Source organism: Dasypus novemcinctus, chromosome 4, assembly GCF_030445035.2.
Source record: "Dasypus novemcinctus isolate mDasNov1 chromosome 4, mDasNov1.1.hap2, whole genome shotgun sequence".
Taxonomy (NCBI): Eukaryota; Metazoa; Chordata; class Mammalia; order Cingulata; family Dasypodidae; genus Dasypus; species Dasypus novemcinctus.
Genome location: NC_080676.1, coordinates 60,558,297 through 60,584,586, shown reverse-complemented (window position 1 = coordinate 60,584,586; position 26,290 = coordinate 60,558,297). Strand labels below are relative to the sequence as shown.

The 26,290-nt window shown below is 43.4% G+C and overlaps 1 protein-coding gene across 6 annotated transcripts in view; it reads left to right on the top strand.

Annotated features, from left to right (window-relative positions):
• Nucleotides 1-25,581, top strand: part of IGF2BP2 (insulin like growth factor 2 mRNA binding protein 2) — a 210,174-nt gene extending 184,593 nt beyond the window's left edge. For 2 of the 6 annotated variants that reach the window (XM_058295494.2, XM_058295496.2), the window contains exons 10-16: nt 251-379; nt 9,621-9,689; nt 12,995-13,111; nt 18,822-18,896; nt 20,347-20,478; nt 22,257-22,370; nt 23,674-25,581. In XM_058295494.2, the coding sequence (XP_058151477.1) occupies nt 251-379; nt 9,621-9,689; nt 12,995-13,111; nt 18,822-18,896; nt 20,347-20,478; nt 22,257-22,370; nt 23,674-23,766 (729 nt within the window). In that variant the 3' untranslated portion in view covers nt 23,767-25,581. The remainder of the gene's footprint in view (nt 1-250; nt 380-9,620; nt 9,690-12,994; nt 13,112-18,821; nt 18,897-20,346; nt 20,479-22,256; nt 22,371-23,673) is intronic. The other 4 variants (XM_058295495.2, XM_071214668.1, XM_071214666.1 and 1 more) reach the window with 3 other exon arrangements.
• The last annotated feature ends 709 nt before the right edge of the window (nt 25,582-26,290 follow it).

Below are 26,290 nucleotides of genomic sequence, written 5' to 3'. Positions count from 1 at the left end.
CTGGATGCTCCGGAAGGATCCTCGTGTGCCATGTTACCACTTGTAGATTCCCCCAGGGGTTATAGAGAAGCTTTGCCCCAGGTTGAGGTTTGGAGAGCCCACCCTGGCAGCAGGTGGCCGAGGTCCATGGAACCAGAGCAGAGCTGATTAGGAGACCCTGGTGCCATCCAGACGAGATGGAGGTTGACCCAGGCAAACTGAGCCTCTCTGGTCTCCTCCCCTCATCTTTTTTCTCCATTTCTGTTCCCAGCAACAAGCCAATCTGATTCCCGGGTTGAACCTCAGCGCACTCGGCATCTTTTCAACAGGACTGTCCGTGCTGCCTCCACCAGCAGGGCCCCGCGGAGCTCCCCCCGCTCCCCCCTACCATCCCTTCGCTGTAAGTAGCTCAGCATTCAGAGGTCTGCTCACCTCTGGGCACTTGCAGGCAGCAGCACTGCTCTGCTGCATTGAATCAGAGCTAAGGCTTTCATTTGGAAGCCATGCTCCTGAGTGATTGTAGGATGGAGCCAGCATTCCTTAGGGTTTCTTCCTAATGGGCAGATTAATATTATTAAACCATCCTCTGAAATAAGGGCTCTTAAATATAGTAGATGCCATATCTAGGAAAAGAAGAAAGCTACTTGCAAATTCATTAACAACAAACCAATTTATAAAAAAAAAAAAAAGAATTTCTTAGCTCAGATAAGAACCTGTGGCTTCATGAGTCTTGTTCATTTATTAAAATATTGGGGAACCTGGATGATTCTTGGGATATATATAATTCTCACATATGTCTATGATTCAGATACATTATATTTTATTAATAGGCAGTTTTAAAAAATACTACATGGCATTTATGTCTCAATATATTCACAATGCCTGGCATTCAGTAGGTCCTCAGTAAGTATTTATTGTATGAATCATAATTAACAGCAAGAGTAAAAGTGATTTTTATGATTTTTCATAAGCATTATTCAATATTGCAACTGTACCAGATTGGGAGCCAGGATACATGACAGCTTTTTTTCATTCCTAATTCTTCTCTCTATGTATTGCTTATTTCTTTAGCAAACTTTCTTTCCCCCATGTTTATACTGTTTAAATGGGAAGAATGAGTTGTGTGAACATTACCTTAGCCACTCCTTTCTTTAGAGAGGAGTTGTCTGGTGTGGGCATTGCATTGTGTGGATTTCCTGTAACTGTCCCAGTGTCTGTAGAGAGATGGGGTGGACCCACTGTACCTACAAAATACAGACATTAACTGGCACCCACATCTTTAGTCAGAAGAAAATACAGTGTCCAATCTTGTTTAGATACAGCTCTGACAAGTCATTTCTAAGTCTCTCCATACCATTTCTTTAGCATGATATCCGTTTTCCCTTAAACTACTGGATAGGGCCCAACATTGAGCCTGTTGCTGTGTGGTAGGGGGAGCTGGAAAGGTCAGAGGAGGAATCCAGGCAGTTGTTACAGTCAACGTGGCTCCTCCAAGGAGCAAGAACAGCTTTGAGACATGCCCATCACCGTACCTTTGCTATCAGACTTGAGAATGACCCAGCATGGTACAAGTAAATGGCATTGAGACACAGCTCGTTTCTTGGAAGAGAACCTATACCTATTGCCCCAGGAAAGATAACCTCAAAAGCCAGGCCACCCTGTCAACCTGGGTAACATTAAGTAGTAGGGGAAGATGGGGACCATAATAAAATGGACTACTTCTAAAATGGGTCAACCAAGATAGGGGTCAGCAAACTGCAGCCCCAGGGCCAAACCTAGCCCACCACCTAATTTTATAAAGTTTTATTGGAACACAGTCACATCCATTTATTTACGTATTGTCTATTTCTGCTTCCCTACTATAATGGTAGAATTGAGTAGGTGCAATCAAGACCATGTGACCCACAAAGCCTAAAATATTTACAATTTCGCCCTTTACAGGAAAGAAGTTTTCAGGTGATAGCCAAATATTTTCTAAACTTGAAAATAGGATTTGACCATTTGGAAAATATTCTTTACATCAGAAGTTTACAAAAATAGTAGAAAAGTGATTTTATTAAAATATGTAGTTCCTGTTCTTTATAAAATAGGTTTTAATTTAAACTAGAGCACACAGTTGCCCCCTCTCTGAGACAAGACCGCTCCTGCAGGCATCTCCTTCTTGGGGCTACAGGTGTCACCCCTCCTGTGCAGGACCTCGGACAGATCCCCAAAGCATCGCCTGGTAATCTGCACTGCAGGCTGCGGGCTTCCCTGGGAGGCCCAGTTCTGAGAAGGCGGGGATAGGTACTTTAAATACATAATCAAACAAATACTATTGTTTTCCTGTCACATAGGCTATCAAATTTCAAGGAACTAGGGTATTCCTTGATTGCTTTTATATATCACAAATCCCTGGTGCTTTTGCTCTTGGCATCCAAAGGTCAGGAAAAATCTGTGGGTCACCTTCCTTATATCTGGCTGCACATGCATGAGTTGATCTCTAAGCTCTGGAATTTTTAATGCATGTATCTTTGAATGAAAACTTAAAATTTTTGTTATTTTTATGATTTTAAAACTAATATAGCATAGTATTTAAGAAGCAAAAAATATAGAAATGTAGAAAGTAGAAGTTTTTTCTTAATCTAGAGATAACCACAATTTCCATATATATATATATATATATTTTTTTTTTTTTAACAAAAATAGGCTCGCAGTATAGATACCATTGAGTAACTTGCTTTTTTCACTTAACTGTGTGGATTTTTCCCCATATGCATATATATAGCTCTACAATGTTTTTTAAATAGTTACATCAACCCTATCTATTCTTCCCACCATTTTTAAACCAAATCTTTAATAGGCATTAAAAGAAATTCCAAATTTTCATTTTAATAAACGACTTTACTATGGAAATTCTTGTAAATACATCTTGGCTTTCTTCACCAATTTTTCCTTAGAATAAATTCCTGGAAAGAGAATTGCTTAATCAGAGACTGTATATTATTTTTAAAGTCGATATGTAATAAATAATTTTGCACATAAAGGTTGTACCATTTATCCTTCCCACCAAGAGTGTATTTTTCTCCTATTCTATCACTACTAATGTAATTAGTCCTTGCAATCTGATATTCTAAAAATACACATTTCGGTTCATTGGCTCTTTTTTTTTTTTATGTATTTAATGTATTGTCTTTCTGTGTCTTTTGCCCATTACTCTGTTGAGAGATACTGCAACTTATGTTCTGGAACCAAACTGCTGCATTTGCATATCTACACTACCACATGCTATTTTTAATAACTTGGAGGAAACAATGTAACCTCTTTGGGTCCTGATATCCCCATCTGTAAGACAGTGGTAATAGTAGTCCCTACCTTGTAGAATTGTTCTGAGGGTTGTTAAAGTTAAGTCCTGTACATAGTAACTGCTCCGTAAACCTTAGGTGCTGTTCCCATCATTTTACTCCCATCTTTTCCTTAATGATTCGTTTCAGCTACTTACTTGTTAAGGCTCTTCACCTCTTGTCATGTTTTAAATATTGTCCACCAAATTGTTGTTTCTTTTTTGCTTTATTTGTGGTGTCTTTTGCCGTAATAATAAAAGATTACTGTAAACAAACTATTGTATGAAGATAAAATGTGAAAATTTCTCTTACCCAAATTTCATCCAACACCTATTCCACAGGAGTATAGCACTATTATGTTTACACATTTTTCTACATTTTTGTGTGAATGTACAATCATACTTTCAAAATATAAATAGATAAAATCATGCCATAAACAGTGAATTATGACTTGATTTATTTTTTCACTTACTATGGGCATCTTTCCATAGCTAAGCCTAGTTCTTTTTAATGCCTGTGAAGCATTCCATTGAATGAAATGACCATAATTTTTCTAATCAGTGTACTATTTGTGGGCATTTCGGTAATTTCTAGGTTTTCTTTTCCTTATTATAAGCAATGCCAAAATTAATACCTTTATATATAAGTTTTTGCATAATTAGGTAAGTATACCTGAAAGTAAATTCTCTACAATTGGAATTATGGCATCTCAAAGAGTATATGCATTTAAATTTTCACAGATTTCTCTCCAGCAGAATTCATGCAGAAATGATAAGAATTAAGGTAGTCAAATCAGTGATGTTTTCCTTGATGCTTTCTGGCCTTTGATGGCATGCTAAGAAAAAAGCCTTCTCCCATCCAAGAGTATAAAAATATCCTATATTTTCTGATAGTAAATTTTACTTTGGTTTGGGGGGGGTATTTATATTTACATCTGCAATTCATAGGGAATTTATCTGCACTTATACCTTAAGATTGGGATCTAATGTGGGTTTTTTTTTTCCCAAATGGATAAATTTTCCCAGAGTCATTTATTGGGTAATCTATCATTTCATCACTCAATTTGAAATGCCAGTTTTGTCATACAATAAATTCCCACTTATTCATATTTCTGGACTCTGTTTTGTTCTATTCATCTCTTTGTCTACATTGTAATTTTTGTAGATTTTTACTGTCTTTGACAGTTTTAACAGCAGGGTTATTCTATTCTCAAAGAATGAATTGGAAAAATGGCCAACTTTTTCTTTGCTCTGGAAAATTAAGGAATATATAGGAATTCTCTGCTCCTCATAGATTTGATAGAGCCCACTGGTAAGACATGTGGGCCTCAAAATTTTATATGGAGAAAGATTGTTTATAACCTTTTCAATTTCTCCATTTTGTTGATTTATATTTTCCTTAAAAAGTACCCATTTTCTCTATCTTTTTATGTGTATTGGTAAAAAGTTGTACAAAGCAGACTATTGCTCTTTAAATCTTCAAACTTGTGCTTCTCTCTCTTAATTTCTATTATCATGTATTTGTGTTTTCTCTTTTTTTTCTTGATCAGATTTGCTAGGAATTTTTCTATTTTTAGAATTTCAAAGTAGTTCAGGGTTTCATTTTTGTCACCTTACTATCATTTGCTCTATTCTTTTGTGCTCAGAGAAGGTGATTGGAAAATTTCTGATTTTTGTAACCTTTCTTGTGCATGATCAGTTATTGCAAATAATTGTCATTTGAAAAGATACACTTTTCTGATAGGTTGAAAGCTGTTTACAGCTATAAAATCAGGCTTCTAATTAGTGACTTGTATCCTCTATGTAATTATTTTTATCTAAATGGCTCATTAAATTTTGATGGCAGTTTACTGTTCTCTTATTTTGTGATTATTATTTTGTCAAATTCTTTATTCCTAACAGATGTTTGTTTAATGTGTATTAATCATATTATTCTAGAAATAATCTGGAATTTTAGTTTCAAATTATACAACTTTTTTCTTTAACAAATTTATAATCTCATTATCCACAATTATTTAGAATTAACTAAACTTACTGATTTCTTTGCTCACCACTGTTTTTTTACGTGTGTTTTCCATATCCTCCCAGTTTTGGGGTTATTTGGATTTTTTTGGTCTGGCTAGAGTATTTCCCAGTTTGTTTGTTTTTCAGATTTAGTACATGAGTAGTATAATTTCTAAGTCCTTCTATATTTGAAATGCCTCTTTTCCCCTCACATGTGAATGAGTGTTTAGCTGGTGTCTAGAATGTTTTGGTTAAGTATGCTACCTGCCTGGTTCTTACTGGCTTGCCATGTGAGCACTGGCTAACCACACAGGCACTCACGTGGACACAACTCGCCGCACGGGCCCCGCACGGGCACTTCGTTCACCACGCAGGCACCCACATGGGCACTTGCCTCACCACGCAGGCACTGGCTCGCCGTGCAGGCATGCTTTCTCTTCTTCTTTTTCATCAGGAGGCCCCAGGGATCGAACCCAGGACCTCCCATATGTTGGGCAGAGGCCTTATTACTTGAGCCACATTCGATTGCTGCCTCTGTTGACTTTTGCTGTTGATTCTCTCCGTATATCCATTGATCTTAAATTGTCTTTCATATATTTAAATAAACACAACAGAAGGCATATAGGGGAGCTTTTTCATAACATATTCTCCAGACCCCACCCTGAGTCAAAAGGAATGTTTCAGGTGATGGCAGGGTTGGGTATAGCAGTTCAGGTCTTGGGCTGCAGAGTTGCACACAGAGATCTGCATTCAAATCTTGGTTCTGTCTCAGTCCTGATTTCTAGTTCCCAGTAGTTCCCGAGGTTGTCCAAGGGCAGCACACAGATGTAGATATGCAACTTCGTGTAAGGATGCACTGTGACAAGCTGAAGTAGAACACTGGAAAGCTCTGTTCATGACACTGATCACCCTGGCCAAGTCCTCTCCCTTCCCCAGACCAGTGTCCATGGTTCCCAGGGGGAGCTCCTGCCATTCTTGCAACCTGGGATCACTCTAATCACAAGAAAGCTCTGTAAATATTTGAACAAAATTCCTGTGCCTGACCCTCACTGTTTCTGCCACCCTTTCCCACCCCTCACTCCTTTCTTCATGATTTTCTTCATTTCTTCGTGATTCAGATTATCACCTAAATCATGCATCAAATGTTCATACATGACAGCTTAAATCCGGGGACCCTGCAGTTTCATGCAGTGCAGTTCTCCCAAGAAAAGCAGACCCAGCTGTTTATGTCTCCATTTCTTATTTTCACAAGTGTGTCTGATATATTTCCACTCCTCTTCCCAGCATAGTCAAGCACAGAGGAAGAGCACATACCAGTTTCCCTCAAAGTGAGGATTTGAAATGAACCAGTGAGTAAGAATGACACTCCTTCTCTAGTTGGGAGGAGTGGGGAACACACCTGGGAGGACCTCCTCTTCCCCTCTCCACTGAGCCTAACACTTCTGAAACATTAAATTGAAGTAGCTTCTCCCTCATAAAACAGCTAGGGACTCTTAACTTGGACAGTGAGCCTTCCCTCCTGACCTTGCCTGCCGTTGGGACCTTGGGGCAGATGTCAGATGATAGCAACCTGCTTCCCCATTGAAGAGAACATTTATTTGGATTGTCAACAGATGACTTTTTCTGATCATTATAAGTAAGCGTGTTTAAAAGCCCCTTTGATTTGAGACTCTGAGGCTCCATGTAACCTTGGGAGGAAACAGAAAGTGTTCTCCGATAAGACATACATTTCATTATTTTTAAAAAGTACTTATTTAAAACTCGTTAACTTGGCCCACACAGTGCCCTGTGATAGATGCTTCCGTTCACATAAGGTCATTAAGTACCACGTAGTCCCTTCAGGGGCATCCTGGCCCCGAGTTGTGGCTCACAAGGCCTGCGTGATCTCTTGCTGTCTGTCTCCTCACCTGTTGTCCTCTCTTACTTACTTTCACTACACTGGCCTCCTTTCTGTTCTTCAAACAGGCCAAGCCTTTGCTAGCTCTGGGCCTTTGTATCTGTGCCTGAAAACCCTGCCTTTGGAAGCTCCCCCCCAGTGCTTTGCTTGGGGTCAGCTCCTCCGTGGGCCTCAGCTCAGATGTAACAGCCTCATAGCCTCAGCTCGGGAGGCTTCCAAGAACCTTCCCAGCGCTCCTACCAGAGTGGCCACCTCGCCCCTCATCTCCACCCTTCTTCACATCATCCTGTTGGTTTCTTTTGCAGTTTTTCTCTGAAGTTATCTTACTGTCTGCCTCTGTGGTAGAATGTAAGTTCTGTGGTGGCACGGACCTGTTCTGTCTCATTCACTGTGTCCCCAGTACCTGGGAAGGTACTTTGCACATAGTAGGTGCTCAGATGTATGAGTGAATGAACAATCGGATATACCTCACAACAGGATTTGTAAAATGTAGATATTATTTTACTCCATGTGTGGATAAGGCTCAGAAAGATTAAATTAGTTATTCCAATTTACAGAGCTTGTGATTCACTCTGGTCTTCTAACACCAAAAACCACCTTCTGTGCACAAAGACTAATGCCAGAGCCATCCTCTCCCCCTACAATAGTTTTCTGGCTGTGACTCATGAATTAAAGGGGGAGTGGGAAATTTGTCCTTTTGATCCTTTTACAACCAATTCAAAATATCCTTCCCCTCTGCCAAGTGCTAGGTCTAAGTTTGATAGTGTTAATGTCGCAACTGTTTGAATCCAGAATAGGAGTCACACAGTGGCTTGTCTATTCATGGCCTCACATAATTTTTGTGAACAATTATTTCTGCACAATTCAAACAAATCATTTCTGCTATGAGGGCTGAAGGAGTGGCTCTCCAGGGGAGAGAGGGTGGCAGATACACCTTTTCTCCAGGTAGAACTTTGAGCAGAAAAGCTATAGGAATTCTCCCTGCACCCTCCATGGCCCAGGACAATCTCCAGGACAGGGAATTGTATGAAGAGTCTGAAGTCGATGCTTTTCCCAAAGAGTTCTCAAGGAGTAGGGGCAGGTGAGCCAAACCTCCTCCCTTTAAATTTAGAGGTTGCCCAGAGAACCTGATCTCATACCACCCTCTTATGGGCGAAAGGTGTCATTGCAGCCTCTTGCCGAGTCATGGAAGCAGTCTTGCTATGCAGCGATGATTCCTTCGGATAGGTAGAGCTCTGTCCACAGCAGATGCTGGGGAGACCTAGAGCCCCCTGCAGCAGCCCTCCATTGTGTTCACTTCTCTGCCTTCTCCTCTAAGACTGGAAGTCCACTTTCCGAGCCCAAATGGGGAACAGTTTCATTTTGTTCCTACTAAGTCAGAAGGTGAAGTTGTGGTCTGGAGCTCTGAGTCCAGCTGGAGATTTAGGAGAAAGACATGTGTCACCATGAGATGTGCTCAGGGGCCCTCAAACAAAAGCCAGCTCCCTTCACTCTAAACCCCAGCTATGTCTGGCCACTGTTGGAACCATCTTCCTGAGGACTTGTCTTTCAGGGCCTGCAGGGATTGGTTCCATGGTGGCCCGAGCCCTTTACCTCCTTGCCTGTAGTAAGTCAGTGTTTACTGGAGCTTATGCAAAGCACGGTTAACCAGACTGTGCCAGCTCTGGTCATTGTCCTGCCCATAAGAATACATAAAGTCCTGTCTCACAGGACTATTGTCTGTCTTGCAGGACTATTATAAGGATTAAAGGAGTTTATGAGTAGATATAAAGTATTTACCATGGTACCTAATAGTAAGTATTCAATAAAAAGCAGCTCTTTGTTCCCTCTTCATTCTCCTAATAGTTCTTTCTTCTATCTATGTCTGCCCTCCTGTCCCCTACATACCTACACACACACACACATATTTATTCATTTTCTTTCTTTCCATTCCTTCTATAATTCTCTGCTAGAGCTAACTGATCTGACTTCCTAGTAGCACATTTGCTCATTTGGATGTTGTGCTAATACTTTCTGTTCCCTTTAAACCACGACTCTCAATTCTCTAGAAAACAGAACCCACCGGCCCTGTCCCTCTATAGTCTGAGCGCATGTGCATGTGTACACACATGTGTTTGCACACAGTCACTCCCATGCTAAGTTCCTCGGAAGCCTAAAGCATAGCTCAGCTTAGAAATGATAAACATTCAGCCCAGGGAGCAGCTGTGACCAGGTAACACCTTACCAAGCCTTCAGTTCTCCAATGGAGAAGGTGGAGAGGAATGCTGAGATGTGAAAGGACTAGTGTGTACACACCACAGCGGGGCAAGGGGTTTGTACAGAGTGCCTTGTTGCATGTAGGAAATCCTGTCCAACCTGAGTGCAGTGACTGTCCATGACATACCCACTGACTGATTGTCTGTTTCTCTCCTGCTACAGACTCACTCCGGATACTTCTCCAGCCTGTACCCCCCTCACCAGTTCGGCCCGTTCCCACAGCATCACTCTGTGAGTGCCCCAGTTCAGCGCCATTCACCCTTTCCTCTCTCCTGGGGCCAGCACCTCATCGTCCTTGATGTACTGACCAGTGGGCATTCACAGCGTGTGTTCTGGGCCCTGAGTTTCTGGGCCAAACTGGAAGTGATGCATGGCAGCATGACATATCAAACTGCCCAGGACATAGGTGCACTTGACATTCTTCAAAGGCTGGAACTGTTTGTGTTGAGCAGTCCTGCTGATAACTTGCAAATCTCCTAGGAAGCAGGAAACTGGTGCAAACCAGTAATCAAGAAGTCAGATTAGGAGATGTTGGGCTAAAGAATAGCGTCTACAAAGGAGATCTTTGAAAAAGGTCTTGCAAATGGGGTCACGTCATTCCCATGTTCCCATTGGCCCTCCCTGAGAGCCTTTCCCTCTCCTCATTGGGTTCCATGGCAGGTGACTGGCCCATGTCTTCCTGGGCAGACACCATGCAGGCGCCATGCTAATCTAAGGGCAGATTTAATTGCTATCTTGTTTTGAATCTGGAGCCACCTTCATGAAAATGCCATCTCTGGCTGCATGCTGAGCTTTCCATGCCCTCTAACAAAGTGCCTCAGGGCCCTGTCCTTAAACCAGGTTTGCTTAATAACTTCATTCATTTTTTAGATGAAGACACAGGAGAAATACATGTCCTATTTACATGTGATACAAAGCCTGGAGGGATAACTAATGAGGTGAGGGACTGAGTCCAGATTAAATAAGATCCTGACACACTTGATAATCGGGCTGTGCCCAGTGGTAGAATTCAACAAGGAAAAGTCTGGAGATCTACAATTAGGTTCAAAATTAAAGTAGCTGAGTGATTTGCATGCACAAGGTCCCAGGATCCCCGGTACCTCCTTAAAAAAAAAAAAAAAGTGGGCAAGTGTAGGATGGTGCAGAACTGAGAGAAAATAAAGGGTCACATGAGAAAGACCTGGAATTTCTTACTGTCTAGACATTTTAGATAAAATAACTTGACAACTACAAAATGCTTTTGTGGAATATTCAACAGAATTAAGAAGGAATATCAAGCAAATGAGAGCTGTAGTGGATTCCCTACAACCCTGCAATATACTGACTTAACAGAGGAAGAGTTGAGATCAGTTCTGGCAGCCTCTCCATAAGAAAGACATGTCAAGCTGAAGTTTGATGGAGTTGGCCATGGCTGGAGGACATCTAGAAACTGTTACTAGGGAGAGAAATACAGAAGAGAGTGCTCAGAAAGGGTTGTCACTGTGAAGGAGGAAGTCGACTTGTTTCTTGTTGTGCCTTAGTAGAAAAGTAGACCAGAGGTCATAAAGTTTTTCAGTTGTTGAATTTCAGTCCAATGTAAATAAAAAGAGCTTTAAAATAACAAGATTATAGATGGGTCTGTCTTCTGGAGTACCAAGCTTCCCATTACTAAGGAGGCCCATCTTCATAATACAGATGACATGTTTCTTCACAAACAAAACGTCCAAGATAGAAATAGTAGGCCAAGGACAAAGATGTAATGTTTTTAATAATACCATGAAAAGTACCCCATCTTGAATCCACCAGAAAGGCAGTCTCACAGAATCCACTGTGGTGGCACCTTACGTCTCAGGCCGTGCTCAGGGTGACACTTTGAGGCAGATAGTGGTAGCAGTATCATTAACTCAGACTTAGAAATAGTTGAGGTTCAAAGAGATTTAAGTGAGTGGCTCAAGGAAGATGGCAACTCCACCTAGAATTCCAGGGTCTTGAGTCTGTCTGTTTTCCTACAGGGCTAACCTAAGGATAGAGTTTATATGCAGTGGGCAGAACCATGAGGTCGTTGACTGGTCTTCATTCCCATTTTGCCTTGACTTATTTCCTGGCAGTCCTAAGAGGGTCCTGTATTTCAGTTCCCCTAATACCTTCCACTCTCTAAGAATCATGAAGTAAGGTCAGGTTTACATGTTGGATGCATTCTGAATATATCATTTGAATGATTACAAACTCTGTTATGTTGCAAAGGCCAGATTCATGATTTAAAGGCAGATTCATGATTTAATGGAATTTCTGTTAATACTTTGTAAACCAAATCAACCACTATTTGCCTCCTCTTAAGTGAGGATTTTATTATGCATTCTTAAATTGGAACATACCTGTGTAGTCTATCTAAGCAATACTCAACTTGAGGGGGATCTGTTATCTATCAAGTTTTGGGCTTTAAAATCTGACCTATCTCAGAAGCTTTGAAGCTTAGATATGGCTTAAAATTGACACTATCCTTCCTAACAGAGAAATGAAAGCACACTCAATTCCACATAGAGAAGTTTCTCTCTCAGCTCCATCCTCTATGATTTAAAGATTGATCTCAGTGAGGGGCGTCACTCTGGACCCTTCTTTCCTGGGAAATTTCCCAGGGAATTTTAATGCCATACGTGCTTGAACCTGCCTGTTTCGGGGTTGGTTGGCTTCGGCCTTCCATTCCCTGCTCTGAGAATTCAGAGTGAGCTCCAGTTCATCCCTTCCCAGCCCCAGCTCACCCTGAACTTCTCCGTTTCTGACTTTTGCCTGCCCCAATGTTGTTTTAACCTTCCATATTCCCCCTAGAACCTTTGTCAGTGCCCAGGCCTAGGAAGTGGCTCTCTAATGAACGACTCTCTATATAGGCTGTTCACTTAGTGCTGCTCTGATACCATTTTTGGTGCTACATTACAAATACGTGAATGAGTTTATAACCCCTACCTTTAAGAAGCTCCTCGTCTGATGGGAGACTGGCATGTACACAAATAACTAGTAATACGTGGGAGCCCCAATGAATCATGTCCTACTTCCCTGGGAATGTCAGGGAAGGCTTCATAGAGGAGGTGATATTTGAGCTGGGCTAGCAGACAAAGAAGACATGGGAAGGGGAGTCAGGGCCTTTATATACTAATTTACTGATTTTACCATGGCCTACTTTTGTTCATTCTCTCACTAAAAACATGCAAATACCCTCTTTCCCCTTATGTAAGCTTGAAAGTGAACTTTCTATTTACTGCCCCTTGAGTTTCCTAGAGAACAAGTAACACCTAACCCTGTGAACAGACAGCTTTTTGGATCTAACAAATTCAGGGGTGAGTTTGTATTTTGCTGCCTGTTTCATTCTGCTTGTGTTGAGGTTGTTGGCACACCTGCAGAGCCTATACCCACAGAAGAATCCATGTACCATTTTGACCATTTCCTTGGATAGAGGGGGCTGGTCCACCATGTGGCTCATCATAGGTACTCAGTAACTGTTGAGGGTCTGAAGGGAAAACCTCAATTGGAATGATCTCTTCTGTCTTGTCTTGCCCTTCCAGTATCCAGAGCAGGAGATTGTGAATCTCTTCATCCCAACCCAGGCTGTGGGCGCCATCATTGGGAAGAAGGGGGCACACATTAAACAGCTAGCTAGATTTGCTGGGGCCTCCATCAAGGTAAGGCTGCTCTCAACAACTGCTCATATACACCCTCTTCCCTCATCACTTCCCTCCACCCTCATGCCTTGATCCTCCTTATCAGTCCTAGGCAACTCTTAAACCAGCCAAGGACAGAATTCCACAGAATCGAGAAAACTTGCCTCCGGGAATATTCTCATCTGCTCTCATCTTTCTCTTCTTTTTTATTCAATGAACAACTGAAATAGCAAAAAATCATTCTTCTTGGTCTTCTTTGGGTTAGTAATTTGTTATCATTGTCCTGTTCTCAAAAAGATAAAGCAAAGAAAGGGTGAGGATTTCTTCCAACCTCAGGGAATGGACACAGGTGGAACTATAATTTGTACTTAGCACTTATCTATACTTGATTCATGAATTAATTTTCATTTCAAAAACGCCTGCACTTTGAGAAATTAGTTTGAATGAAAAACTCTTAGGAAAGGGATGATAATATCATAGATAAACAAAAGCTGATGCCATGACCTGATACAACACTCCAGGAAAGAGCACACAGGCTCAGGAAGGAAAGCCGTTTATCTATGGAAGTGGCTGTGAGTGCATACATGGCTGCGTTACATGCTCACATCCTGCCTCATGAGCACAATGTGAAGAATCATCAGAGAGCTGAAAGGGAAGGATTATTTGACTCTGGTCCTGCTCCAAGCCCAGCTATCAGCTCTGACTCACGGGCAGAATGCTGAGCACGTCCCAAGCCCCATGAAGCACTTTCGGAAACAGAGTTTCCGTTGTTACGTAAAATAATTTGCTACCATGGGACAACCCAGGATTCCGAACAAGAAGTCTCATGACTTGGAGAGAAAGAATGCTTATGCTTTTCCCCAAGAAGAATTGGAATTTCTCCCACAGCGAGTGTACTAGAGAAAACAAAACTAAACAAAACATTCTGAGTAGTACAGTATAAAGATTACAATGAGATCATGAAAGAATTGCATTTGGGTGAAGCATTTCCCCACCCAAGCCTCATTTATCTCACCTGTGGAGTGGAAAGTCTGGATGAGAACCCCGAGATGGGAGGGAACAGTGGTGGCACCCATGTGGCTATTATAAATCCATTGGGTGGGGTGCAAGTGAGAACTTGGCCCAGTTACTGATAAGCAGGTGGTAAAGTGTGAGTGACCACTGGGCTGGCCACACTCCGAAGGCCTTTCTCAGCGTTCTGTCCCGTGGTCTGAAATATGAGTCAGGATATAGAACTAAAAGGTTCTGGAGGGATCATCTCATTAAATGCCCCTTTTTTAAAGTGAGAGAGAGGTATAGAGATGCAGCCAAGGTACACGGCGCTTTTAAGTGGCAGGACTAGCTCTTAGATATAAATTCTGCTGCCCTGTAAGATGTTGAGCACCTGCTGGGGCCAGTCGCAGTGGTCACTGCTTTCATGTACCTGATCTCATTTAACCCTCTCAACTCTATGAGACAAAGATTATTGCCCATGAGGAACTGGCACCCAGAAAATTCCATTAACTTGTCCATGGTCACAAAGCTAAAGAATGTGAAAGTCAAAACTTGACCAGGGGGAAGTGGACTTGGCCCAATGGATAGGGCATCCGCCTACCTCATGGGAGGTCCACGATTCAAACCCCGGGCCTCCTTGACCCGTGTGGAGCTGGCCCATGCACAGTGCTCATGCGCCCAAGGAGTGCCCTGCCATGCAGGGGTGTCCCCCATGTAGGGGAGCCCCACGCACAAAGGAGTGCGCCCTGTGAGGAGAGCTGCCCAGCACGAAAGAAAGTGCAGCCTGCCCAAGAATGGCACTACACAAACGGAGAGCTGATACACCATGATGATGCAACAAAGAAACACAGATGGCTGGTACCACTGATAAGGATAGAAGCAGTCACAGAAAAACACAATGATTGGACACAGAGAGCAGACAACTGGGAGGGGGGGAATAAATAAAAAATCTTTTAAAAAACACTTGACCAGGTTGCTATCTTTCCAGTCCAGTGTTTTTTCTACTGCAGTAGCCTTACTGCTATGCCAGAATCATTACAGCAAGTTTAGGGGGTAAAAAAGAGAAAGAGAAAGATAGCTATCAACTCCATGGCTTTCACAGACCTCCAGCATGCCCACAGCCCTTCCATGTCCCAGCCAGGCTGAGTGACTTGTCACTTTGCAAAAGGCTTCTGAAATGGGCAAAAACAGCAGGGCTGGACTGGGTAGAATGGCTCCACAGCCAGCTCATGACCAGACGTTTTCCACACTGGACCAACAACCTTCAGCAAGCTTTTCCCTTCCAACCCCTTCCTATCTCTGTAGCATTAAAGAAGAAGAAAGGAAACCAGAAAAGCCAAGTATGTGTGAATGGAATTCCAGCCTTTTAAAATCAATCTGTTTTTTGCAAGTTTCCCTTTATCTCAACAGGTCTCTGAAAGTATCGCTAAAGCAAGGTAGGTGATCTCACTAACTCCAGAGAACCCTCAAATTTCTGCTTTGTCTGTCTGCAGCAGCCACAACGGGAGGCATCTTTGATACCGCCAGGGTAGAAAGAGCTTCACACTCATACATGGGAGCAGAGTCTGGGTTGAGATCTGGGAGGTGCACCCTAAGTCAATTTGGTTATAGGCACGCTTGCCTTTCCTGTCAAGTGTCTGGTCAGCAGAGTTCAGCATACGCCACACAGTATGTGGTCAACAGTGCCCAGCCTGAGACTCCCAATTCCTTGCTCCAGCCCTTGCTTACTCTATGATCTGTGCAGTCACCTCCCCTCTCTGGGTTCCATCTGCTTCACTCATAAAATGGGGTCCTCATTCCTAGATTTGCAGAGGAAGTTTGCTTTGAAATGCCATTCCAAAACTGTGGGAGTACATGGGTAGCTCCCAGACTTCCGGGCTGAGCTGGTGAATGCCGGGCAGCAGAGAGGTCAAGGGTTTCTTTAGAATGTGAGTGAGGCAGCCATGAGTCACTGGGAAGTGGACAGAAACAGCAGAATGGGTTTGTTCAACATGAACCATGAGTCAGCCTTTTAGTCCTTCTCGGTTTGGATGCCAGTAAGAACTGTGAGCCACAAGTCCATTACTGATACCTCTTTCTTACTTTGAGACAAGGACCAGATTGAACGCTGGCTATAGGTATAGAAGTAGATATAGTGGTCCTTGCCAGCGGTCTCAAGGATCAGTCTGTCTGTGGCCTGCTGGAGGGTCCCTGGACACAATGTGATCTGTGAACTGTTTTTTTGGCTGACCAGCTGTTGAGCAATGGCTACCGTCCTGCAGTGTGAAGGTTGGCAGGTAGCCTGTCCACAGCAAAAGGGAATATCCTGAGACACTCGGTCAGTGGCAATGTGTGTCTCATGTTCATCCTCATGCTACAGAATAATCAAGGATAGAGAACTCTTCAAGGTCTCGTAAATGGGTCCCTCCTTCCAGAACAGGGCACAGGTCAGAGCATGCCTGGGATGTGCATTCCCATTAAAGCTGGGACAGCAATACAGGGCCATGGGGACATGGGTAGAAGGTGGCTTAGAGCTTGTACTGAGAAAACAAATCCTACAGAGGTGGATGCCTTCCTGGGGGAGCCTAAGACTTAAGACTCCATAGGCCAGAGATGATACATGCCTAAATAAAACATCAATGGTGAAATGGTTTTGGAGCCACTGGTTTTGTTTTGCCTGAGGAAGACTGAAACCCTATAATTGATCATATTTCTATTTTTACATGGGCTTTTAGAAAGCTTAGAAGCAAATCAGTGGTCCAACCTTGGTCTGTGGGACCTTATGGGATGCATTTTAGTGTACTAACCTCACGCCTGACTCATCTGTATATTCCCAAATGCCTGATTTACTCTTAACTCATTTTACTTTTAATTAGGGTTACTTTTGCTACATTTTCCTACTTTTAAAGCTATTTAAATCTTTTCTGGAATAAAGAGTATACAGAAAACAAGTATGTAATAACAATCTCTAACAAAATAATGCATGCTCCATTGGTTTCTTAGACCTACACCAAAAGCATAACCAGACCTCATGAAAATTAAAAGCTTTTGGGCCTCAAAAGACTTTATCATGAAAGTAGAAAGACCATCACCAAGAACAGTAGAAAATATTTGGAAACCACATAACTGATAAGGGTTTAATATCCAGAATATATAAAGAAACCCACAACTCAACAATGAAAAGACAAACAACCAATTTAAAAATTGTCAAAATACTTGAATAGACATCTCTAGAGAAGATATGCAAATAACCAACAAACACATGAAAAGATGATCAACATCATTAGCCATTAGAGAAATGCAAATAACAACCACAATGTGATCCCACCTCACACCCAGTAGAATCAGCACTCTTTAAAAAGTTAACAAGTGATGGGCGATGATATGGAGAAACAGGAGCAGTCAGTCATTGTTGGTAGGAATGTAAAATGGTACAACCATTGAGGAAAACCATTTGGCAGTTCCTCAGAACATTAAGTATAGAATTAACACATGGCCTGGCAATCCCACTTCTCAATATATACTCAAAAGAATTGAAAGCAGAAACTCAAACAGATACTTGCACACTTATGTTCAGAGCAGCATTATTCACAATTGCCAAAAAATGGAAGCAGCCCAAATTCCATCAGCCAATGAATGGATAAACAAAAGGTGGTATGTACATACAATGGAATATTATGCAACCATAAACAGGAATGAAGTCCGGACACATGCTACAACATGGGTGAACTGTGAAGACATCATCTGAGTAAAATTAGCCAGACATAAAAGGACAAATATTACGTGACTTCACTGATATGAAATAATTAGAATAAGCAAATTCATAGGCACAAAAATTAGAATACGGGTTACCAGGGGCTGAAAAGGCTAGGGAATGTGAAGTTAAAGCTTAATTGGTAAAGAAATTCTGTTTGAGGTGATGGAAGAGTTTTGGTAATGGATGGTGGTGATGATTGCACAACATTGTGAATATAATTAGCACCACTAAATTATAATTCTGAATATATAAATCTGAATAAAGGGAGAAATTTTAGGTTGTATATTTATTACTAAAAAATTAAAAATTAAATGCTTGTTCCATCCACCATTTAAGTTGTTTCACAAAACAAATCACACTCATAAAGTGAAAGCTGGAAAGAAGTGTTGAGCTTGCCAGGTTCAACTTCCACAGTTCACAGATGAGGGAACAAAATTTGCTCAAAAACAAGTAGTGAGCAACTTAGGGGCTAGCAACTTAGGGGCTAGAACAAAGGCATCCCCATTCGTGCTTTGGTGCTGTCATATTTTTGGATTCATTTGCCATGGAGGAGGTGGTCCTACTCACACCTGCACTAGGTGAGTTGTCACGACTGTGTGAGCTGAGAATTAGAATCAGACTTGCCTTTCCTGCAAGCCGAGCTCCATTGTACCACTCTGTGAACTAGTCCTTCCTCTGCTCTGGGCCCTGAGTGGGCTGAAGAGTCCTGAACCACCCTCTTAATTGAGTTTTCGACTCAGGTTATTTCCTAAGACCTGGCTTGGTGAAAGGAGGCTTCTCCTGATTCTGTCTGGATGGCTAGAGAACCAAATCTGATATTGGGCATCACAGCTGTTACTTCAAAGCCCAAGGTAGAAGGAGCATAGTATCAAACAAAGCATCAGTTTCAACATTAGAAACCTTGAGATATCCCTGTCGTGCCTCCCATTCACTTAGACAAGAAAGAGGGCTTGGGAAATGTAACCAAGTATCAGTATTTTCCTTTTGTCTTGTGAACTGCAGATTGCTCCAGCAGAAGGCCCTGACGTCAGCGAAAGGATGGTCGTCATCACTGGGCCACCAGAAGCCCAGTTCAAGGTCAGTCAGTGCCAAGGGCCATCTCAACCCTGCAGGTCTTGGACACAGGGCAGCCCATTTGGAGTAGCCAAGGGCCTTGTTGCATGCCACACACCTCAGAGATGGACGCCAGGCTTTTCTTTGGAGACCCAACCTCTATCCTTCCCTTCCTGCTGCTGCCTTCGAGTCTCAGGCTCACCCTTCTTCCCACCCCAGGCTGTTCCCTCAGCTTGTGCCCCCTACTTAAAAGCCCTCTTTCCCTTGGCTTCCCTGGAAAATTAGACCATATGTCTGCCCAGTTCAAATGGCACCTCCTCTAGGAGAATACCAATCGCTTTGCCATGGTTTTGAGAAAATGATGTCCCAGGCTCATTTTACTCATTTCTACCTTTCAGGCTATAGGGACATTATCAGAGGGTGTAGGGGGAAATAGCATGGTCTCTTGGAGGTTCTTCAATGGGGTGTGATTGTTTTGTTTGGTTTTTGCCCTTTTTTGTCCCCTAGAAAAATTATAGCCGGGGACACATATTTATTTATAAAAGTATAGTAGGATCTCATTTTATGCAACCAGTACATTCCAACCCCCTTTACATAAGTTGAAAATGGCATGTAACAAACTCCCATTTTTTCATAAGTATTTCTTAAGTGAACATACCCATCTCACTTTATTATAAATAAGGCAAACACTCTAGTAACAGTAAGTAAACAAAATTAATCATAGAAATAATTCTTAAAATTTGTAATTCTTTCTCTTTCATTTTTTTCGATTGCAAATCACATATCCCTGAATTTGAGTGTGTTGAATTCACGTAAAACAAGGTCCTACTGTATAATCTTTATCATTATTAATATTTAAAATTTAGCCAAGAAGAAGACATCAAAATACATTGGAACCATTCAAGAATGATAACCCTTTAACTAATGAATGAATAGACAAAATGTGATTTAAAATTAAAAAAAAAAGAAAAGAAAAATAACCTTGTGGTTAAGAATACTAACTTTGGAGTCAGATGCCAAAAACCAATATCCACTTATCACATTTCATCACCACCACACTCACCTCCATCTTCAACATATTGTGATGGGAGGGAGTTAAGGAAGTTCCTGAACAAATTCACTCAAATTGAACCATATATTTTTAGGTGCTAAGGATATGGAAATAAGTCAGGCCTACCCCTTTACCCCAACATATAGAAAGTTTCCTAGAGGGGATGATCATGGGCAAGACCATGATGGCACAAAAGTGCCCACACACATATTAAAAAGTGCAGTATTTCAATATGGCAGCTATAGCACCTCATCAGATAGAGGGTCTGTGAGAGAACTGAAGCAAGACACACTGCTTCCTGGTATGTCTGGCCCAAATGAGTTTTGGGGATGCAAGTTGCCCTGGACTAATTCCCTTAGCAACACTTATAAAGCAGGTTGACTTGCATGGCTGAGAGTTACCAGTCATGTCTTGCTCTCTCAGGCCCAGGGGCGGATCTTTGGGAAACTGAAAGAAGAAAACTTCTTTAATCCCAAAGAAGAGGTGAAGCTTGAAGCCCACATCAGAGTTCCCTCTTCTACAGCTGGCCGGGTGATTGGCAAGGGCGGCAAAACCGTAAGTTTGCTCCATGCTGGCTTCATCTCCTGGGTTCACTTCCCTGTCCTGGCCTTTCCTGGCTTCCTTCAGATCCCCATGGGCTCTTCCTTCACCAACATATTGTCAAGGTCTTTGACCAACGAAGAGAGGCTCTCCTGACATCTAAACCCTATGAGGAATGAGAATCCCAAGGACAAAAATGTAATTGGCATCACTCCCAAGCTTAGTGCCCCCAAAACACCAAGGTCCTGTCCCCAATAACACCACATCTCAACTACGTGCTGGTGAAGTAAGGTCCTACTCCCTAAAGACAGACTTTGTCTCCGCCCCTATTATCCTCGTAAAGAGCAGCAGGTAAAATAGGAAAGGGAGTAGAGTTCCGTCCCATCCAGAGTATCTGCTAGCCCTCTTGACAGATGAGCGTTTTCTTTCTCACTCTCCGAACACCCATAACAGGTACATCCAGGGGCCCTAACTCTTACTGACTCCATTTTCTGCCTATTTCCCAAACCTGGCATTCTCCCATAAGGGAACTAGTTTAGCAGTAGGATGGTAAACATGAAGGAAGTGGTTTAAAAAAAATAATAAGATTTTCAACCTGAAGGTGGCAGTAACACAATTTAACTGGAAAGATGCCCAAGAACTAACTGAAACCTGTAGGAACGCACAGGTTCTCTGTCAGACACAGGTGCGTCCTAGAGCGTGACCTAACCACTTGGTGGGGAGATGAACCCTGAGAAGTTCCAGTAGAGCAGAAACTGGGGAAGGGGGCATCTCTAGAGTCTGGAGTGTATGCATGCAAATATATGTGTTCTTGTTGTTCTGTAAAGTTGACATCAAAACTCTTGCAGAGGAATCAAAACCAAGTTCTAGATATGATGAATTCCCTTTATGCAAAAGAATAAAGTTGCATGGAGTGCAGATTTTTCCTCATACCCAAGAACATGATCAGCATCCTAAGGCACTCACACTGAGCCCCCGGAATTGGAATCTAGGCAAAAGAAAATAGTCCATGAGAGAGTAGAAAACTAACCTCTTCCATTCATATTTGGGTGTTTTAGGGCCAATCACAGACTTCTTTGAGCCTCCTACAGGCCATCGTCTGTCTGCTAAGAGCTTGCTGAACCCACTAATGTGCTCGGCACCTGCCAAGCACTGGAGGACAGAGCAGCCCTGTGGGCAGTGCACAGTCTGGTGGGGAGGAGCCCTAGAAGGTAGCAAATAGGTTTTAGGGAAGGTGTGATCAGCCTGGCTAGAGGCTCCATGGGAGAGGTGGGCTTCCTACAGAACCTCAAGTGCAAGGAGAAAGGATAATAGTCCAAGGTTAAGGAACAGCAAAAGCAGGACTTGGGAGCAGGAATGGAAAAAAAGAGCGGGGAATGCAGCAGGACCTGATAGGGAAGTAAAGTTTACTTTGGCGAATCAGACAAGAGGAGATGTCGGCTCATGGTCAACCACCAGGTGCGCAGGTCCAGTAGTGATGTTCACCTCTGGAGTATTGGAAAGCCTCGGGTCACTGTGAGCATGTACAGAAATTGCAGTGATGGGAAACACAGGTAAGAAGGCTCAGCCTGAAGCAGCCACATGGGGGCAGCAGCTGGACTCTGCCCCTGTCACTAAGCCTTCCAGAGTGCAAACGAACATGGCCCCACGTGCCAGGAGCAGGAAAGACCCAGAGGTGCCCTAGGAAGGAAAGGCAGACACCAGCCTCTTTGCCCTACTGCCCTCTCCCACGCCCTCCTTCGTGCACTACATTTGGGGACCCGTCCAATGCACTGTGTTTTCTCTCTTCACAGGTAAATGAACTGCAGAACTTAACCAGTGCAGAAGTCATCGTGCCTCGTGACCAAACGCCAGATGAAAATGAGGAAGTGATTGTCAGAATTATCGGGCATTTCTTTGCTAGCCAGGTACCTGTGCTGTGAGGGCCCCCTCTCTCCTGCCAATTGCTCTTCGGTTCTCTGTCCACGCCGTTGGTGCCTGATCAGGTGGCCACAGTCCCTGAACACTCCCCACTCCTCAGGTGGAACTGCTCCCTGGTTCTTAGCTCCGCAGCCATTTCCACTGCCCTCAAGACAGTGCAAATTGATCCTCAAATTCTTACCAGTCTGTCCCCAGGCATGCCAGGGGAGCTTGAGGAAGAATGTGGAACTTGTGAGTCAAGCATGTCATCAAACCCAAGCAAGTTTCAAGCCCCCTGAAATGTCAAAATGCTCCTCTCACAGTCTTTATCTTGTAGGAGCCACGTGCCAGACAAGAGCTGACCCTCTGAATTCCCAGCCGGGACTTGAGGGCTTGTCTGGGTGCCAGAATCTCGCCATTAAGGGTTAAGTGCTCATCTCTGGAGACTTCCATCTCTCATTTCTTTCTCTTCTCCACCTCACTACACGCCTCGTAGCAGGACCCAGGACTCCACTAGAAAGGCCAGTCCCTCGACATCGTTTGGCCTGGTTCTCTTTGATACTTTTTGTTAGTTGGCACTCTCTGTCCTTGTCCTGAACTAGCAAAGACAGTCTGAGCTTGCTCTTCCAGTGCCTTTACCTGTGCGGGGAAACCTGCCTGTCAGGGAAAAGGGGTGGGGGTGTGGGGAGCCTGCTCTGCTGCCATCGCTGTCCCCATTGCCCTCTGACACTCCTACCTGGGCTCCTGGCAGACAGAACTCTCAGCCACACTCAGCTCTGCATTTCCTCATATCCCAGCCGAGGCAGGGACCTGGGGGCCAGTTCAGTCCATGTGTCTTCCCCAGTCGTTCAGCATAGAGTGTCTGGGCCCATGCCTCCCTTCCTGCCCATCTCATTTGCTTTCTGTCTCCCAGCAATCACATAACTCTAGAAGGAGGGTGCAGCTGCTTGGAAAGCTGTTCGTCATTGAGAGGGAGTTGCTGTCCTTCCCGCTGTTCTCTGCAAGGCCTCTGGTCGCTGGTTCCCAGATTCTGCTTCCTGGCCCATCTGCCCAGCAGTCAAAGGGGAGCTGCTCGGGTCCCACCCCCTGATTTTCCACCCAGCAGTTTTGGGGGGGCAGGGGGTGCTGCATGTACAGAGAAATGACCTGGGAGTAAATCCACCCCCACGCCACCACCATTAGGGGCCTCACCAGAAGTAACACTTTTCTGAGCTTAGTCCGCTCTTCTCCCTAGTCCCAGACCCTTCCCGTACTTACTCTGAGAACTGGGTTCCTTTTCTTTCCCTTTCTCCCTCCTCTCCCTTGCTGCAGACTGCACAGCGCAAGATCAGGGAAATTGTACAACAGGTGAAGCAGCAGGAGCAGAAATATCCTCAGGGAGTCGCCTCACAGCGCAGCAAGTGAGGCTCCCATAGGCACCAGCAAAACAATGGACGAATGTAGCCCTCCCAACACCTGACAGAACGAGACCAAACACAGCCAGCCAGATCGGGAGCAAACCAAAGACCACCCTGAGGAACGAGAAGTCTGCGGAGGGGGCCAGCCAGGGGCTCTGCAGAGGCCCCGAGCTCAGCCCAGGGCTGAGGAGGGAGGGGCCCTGGTGAGCCTCCCCAGCACCGCACAGCGCCGGCAGCCTGGCTCCCCTGCAGGGCCTCTGCAGGCTTCTCAGCCATCCACATCATCACCCGCTCGATCTCTCCTGAACACCCGTGACGCTATCCCTTTTAGTTGAACTAACATAGGTGAATGTGTTCAAAGCAAAGCAAAATGCATACCCTTGTCTCTTTTTGTGGAAAATAGTCTCTGTACATGTGTGTACATATTAGAAGGGGAAAGATGTTAAGATATGTGGCCTGTGGGTTACACAGGGTGCCTGCAGCATTAATATATTTTAGAAATAATATATCAAATAACTCAACTAACTCCCATTTTTAATCAATTAATTTTTTTTCTTTTTCAAGAGAAAGCAGGCTTTTCTAGACTTTAAGGAATAAAGCCGTTCTTTGAGAGGCCTAATGGTATAGTAAGGAATTTCAAGGCCACCACACAAATTTCACCCGGAGGGAAATCTTGTCAAAAGGATACTCACAGCAGTTCTGGATCACCTGTGTATGTCAACAGAAGGGATACCGTCTCTTTGAAGAAGAAATTCTCTCTTCATCCCTGTCTAGCTCACATACCCATTTCTCTTTGCTTCACAGGTTTTAGACTGGTTTTTGCATACTGCTATATAATTCTCTATCTCTCTCTGTTTATCTCTCCCCGACCCTTTCTCCATCCCCTTCCTCTCCATCCCCGTTCTTTTTAATTCCCTCATTCCTCTGCCTAAGTTCCCTGTATCAACATACCCACCACCCCTTCATTTCCCCCCTTCTCCCTACTCCACCCTCCACCCCCACCCCACCCCCGGCAAAGCAGTGCTCTGAGTATAACAGCACACAAAAGGAACAAGCGAAACACACAAACCAGCCTCAGCATACACTTGGTTGCTTAAAAGAACAAGAGTCAATGGTACTTGTCCTAGCATTTTGGAAGAGGAAAACAGGAACCCACCAACCCAACCAGCCAACAAGCAAAAGTTCCACCAAGAAAGAATGTATTTTGTCTTTTTTACATTTTGGTATATAAGCCATCAGTATTCGGCGAAATTATTTCTTTCTTTAAAAAAAAAAATGTGGAGAAAAAAATAGAAATTACTAGAGGTCGTTGGCCCAGGGCGTTAAATTTACAGATTTTTTAAACGAGAAAAACACACAAAAAAAGCTACCTCAGGTGTTTTTACCTCAGCACCTTGCTCTTGTGTTTCCCTTAGAGATTTTGTAAAACTGATAGTTGGAGCTTTTTTTATTTTTTTAATAAAAATGAGTTGGAAAAAGAGTAAGATATCAACTGCCAGCCTGGAGAAGGTGACAGGCCAAGTGTGCAAGAACCGTTCTGAATTGTCTTCCACCAGCCGAGAACCTACATGGCCTTCTTTTGGACAAACCTTGAAAAAATATTTTTTAAAGATGATGAAGAAAAACAGAGAGAGAAAATTTTGGAGATGTCCTGAATTTCATAGGGTACGTGCCATTAGGGCTTTTTGCGCTAAAGGATGAACATGTACTGGTTTATGTGAACAAGCCATTATACCACCAGACTGCAATGCCAGTTTCCTCTACTCCAAACAGTGTTCTGTGACAAAAACAACAAAAAAAGAAATATATCCAGCTAACAAGATTCCAGTGTCTTGGGCTCTTATTTCATTCACTAAGCATTGCCTCATCCCCAAGTGTTAGCTGAGTTCAAACTCAGAGTGGACTTAGGGAAAGAGGGATAGTATAGACACTCAGGATCTGGAAAGTCACTGTGAGGAGGCTTCATCCAGGAAAGTCTTTTGGAGAAGCTAGACCGGATCAGTGGTTCCTCAGATGGGGTTCTCAGACCGGCTATGCCAGTATCACCTGGGAACTTGTTAAGAAATGCAGATTCTTGGAGTCCATCTTGAGTCAGAAGTTCTGGGGATAGGGCCCAGAAATCCGTGCTTCAACCAGGCCCCTAGGTGATTTTGATGCAGACTAAAGTTTGAGAAGCACTGAACTAGAGGGACTGATTGTCTGCATATCAAACTAGATGAGACCTGTCTTTAAGGAACTTAAGCTCTGGCCAGGGAAATACTTTATTTTTATGTGGGGGGAAGAGGGACAAAAGGCCTCACAATTCAAGGAAAGAGGTACTTCACTCCCCCACAGAAGCCTTGTTGTGAGTATCCCAAGAAATGAGAGAAGGGCAGGACCAGCCCTGCACTGGAGTTGGGGTGCTGGGCCTGGTGTTCCCACCAATGTGCTGTAAAGAGACTGAACAAGATTGGTCCTGCTTCATTTACAAACCTAAGTTCATAGACGTTGGGGTCTACCAGAGACAGCAACTAAAAGTCTAAGCAATCTTA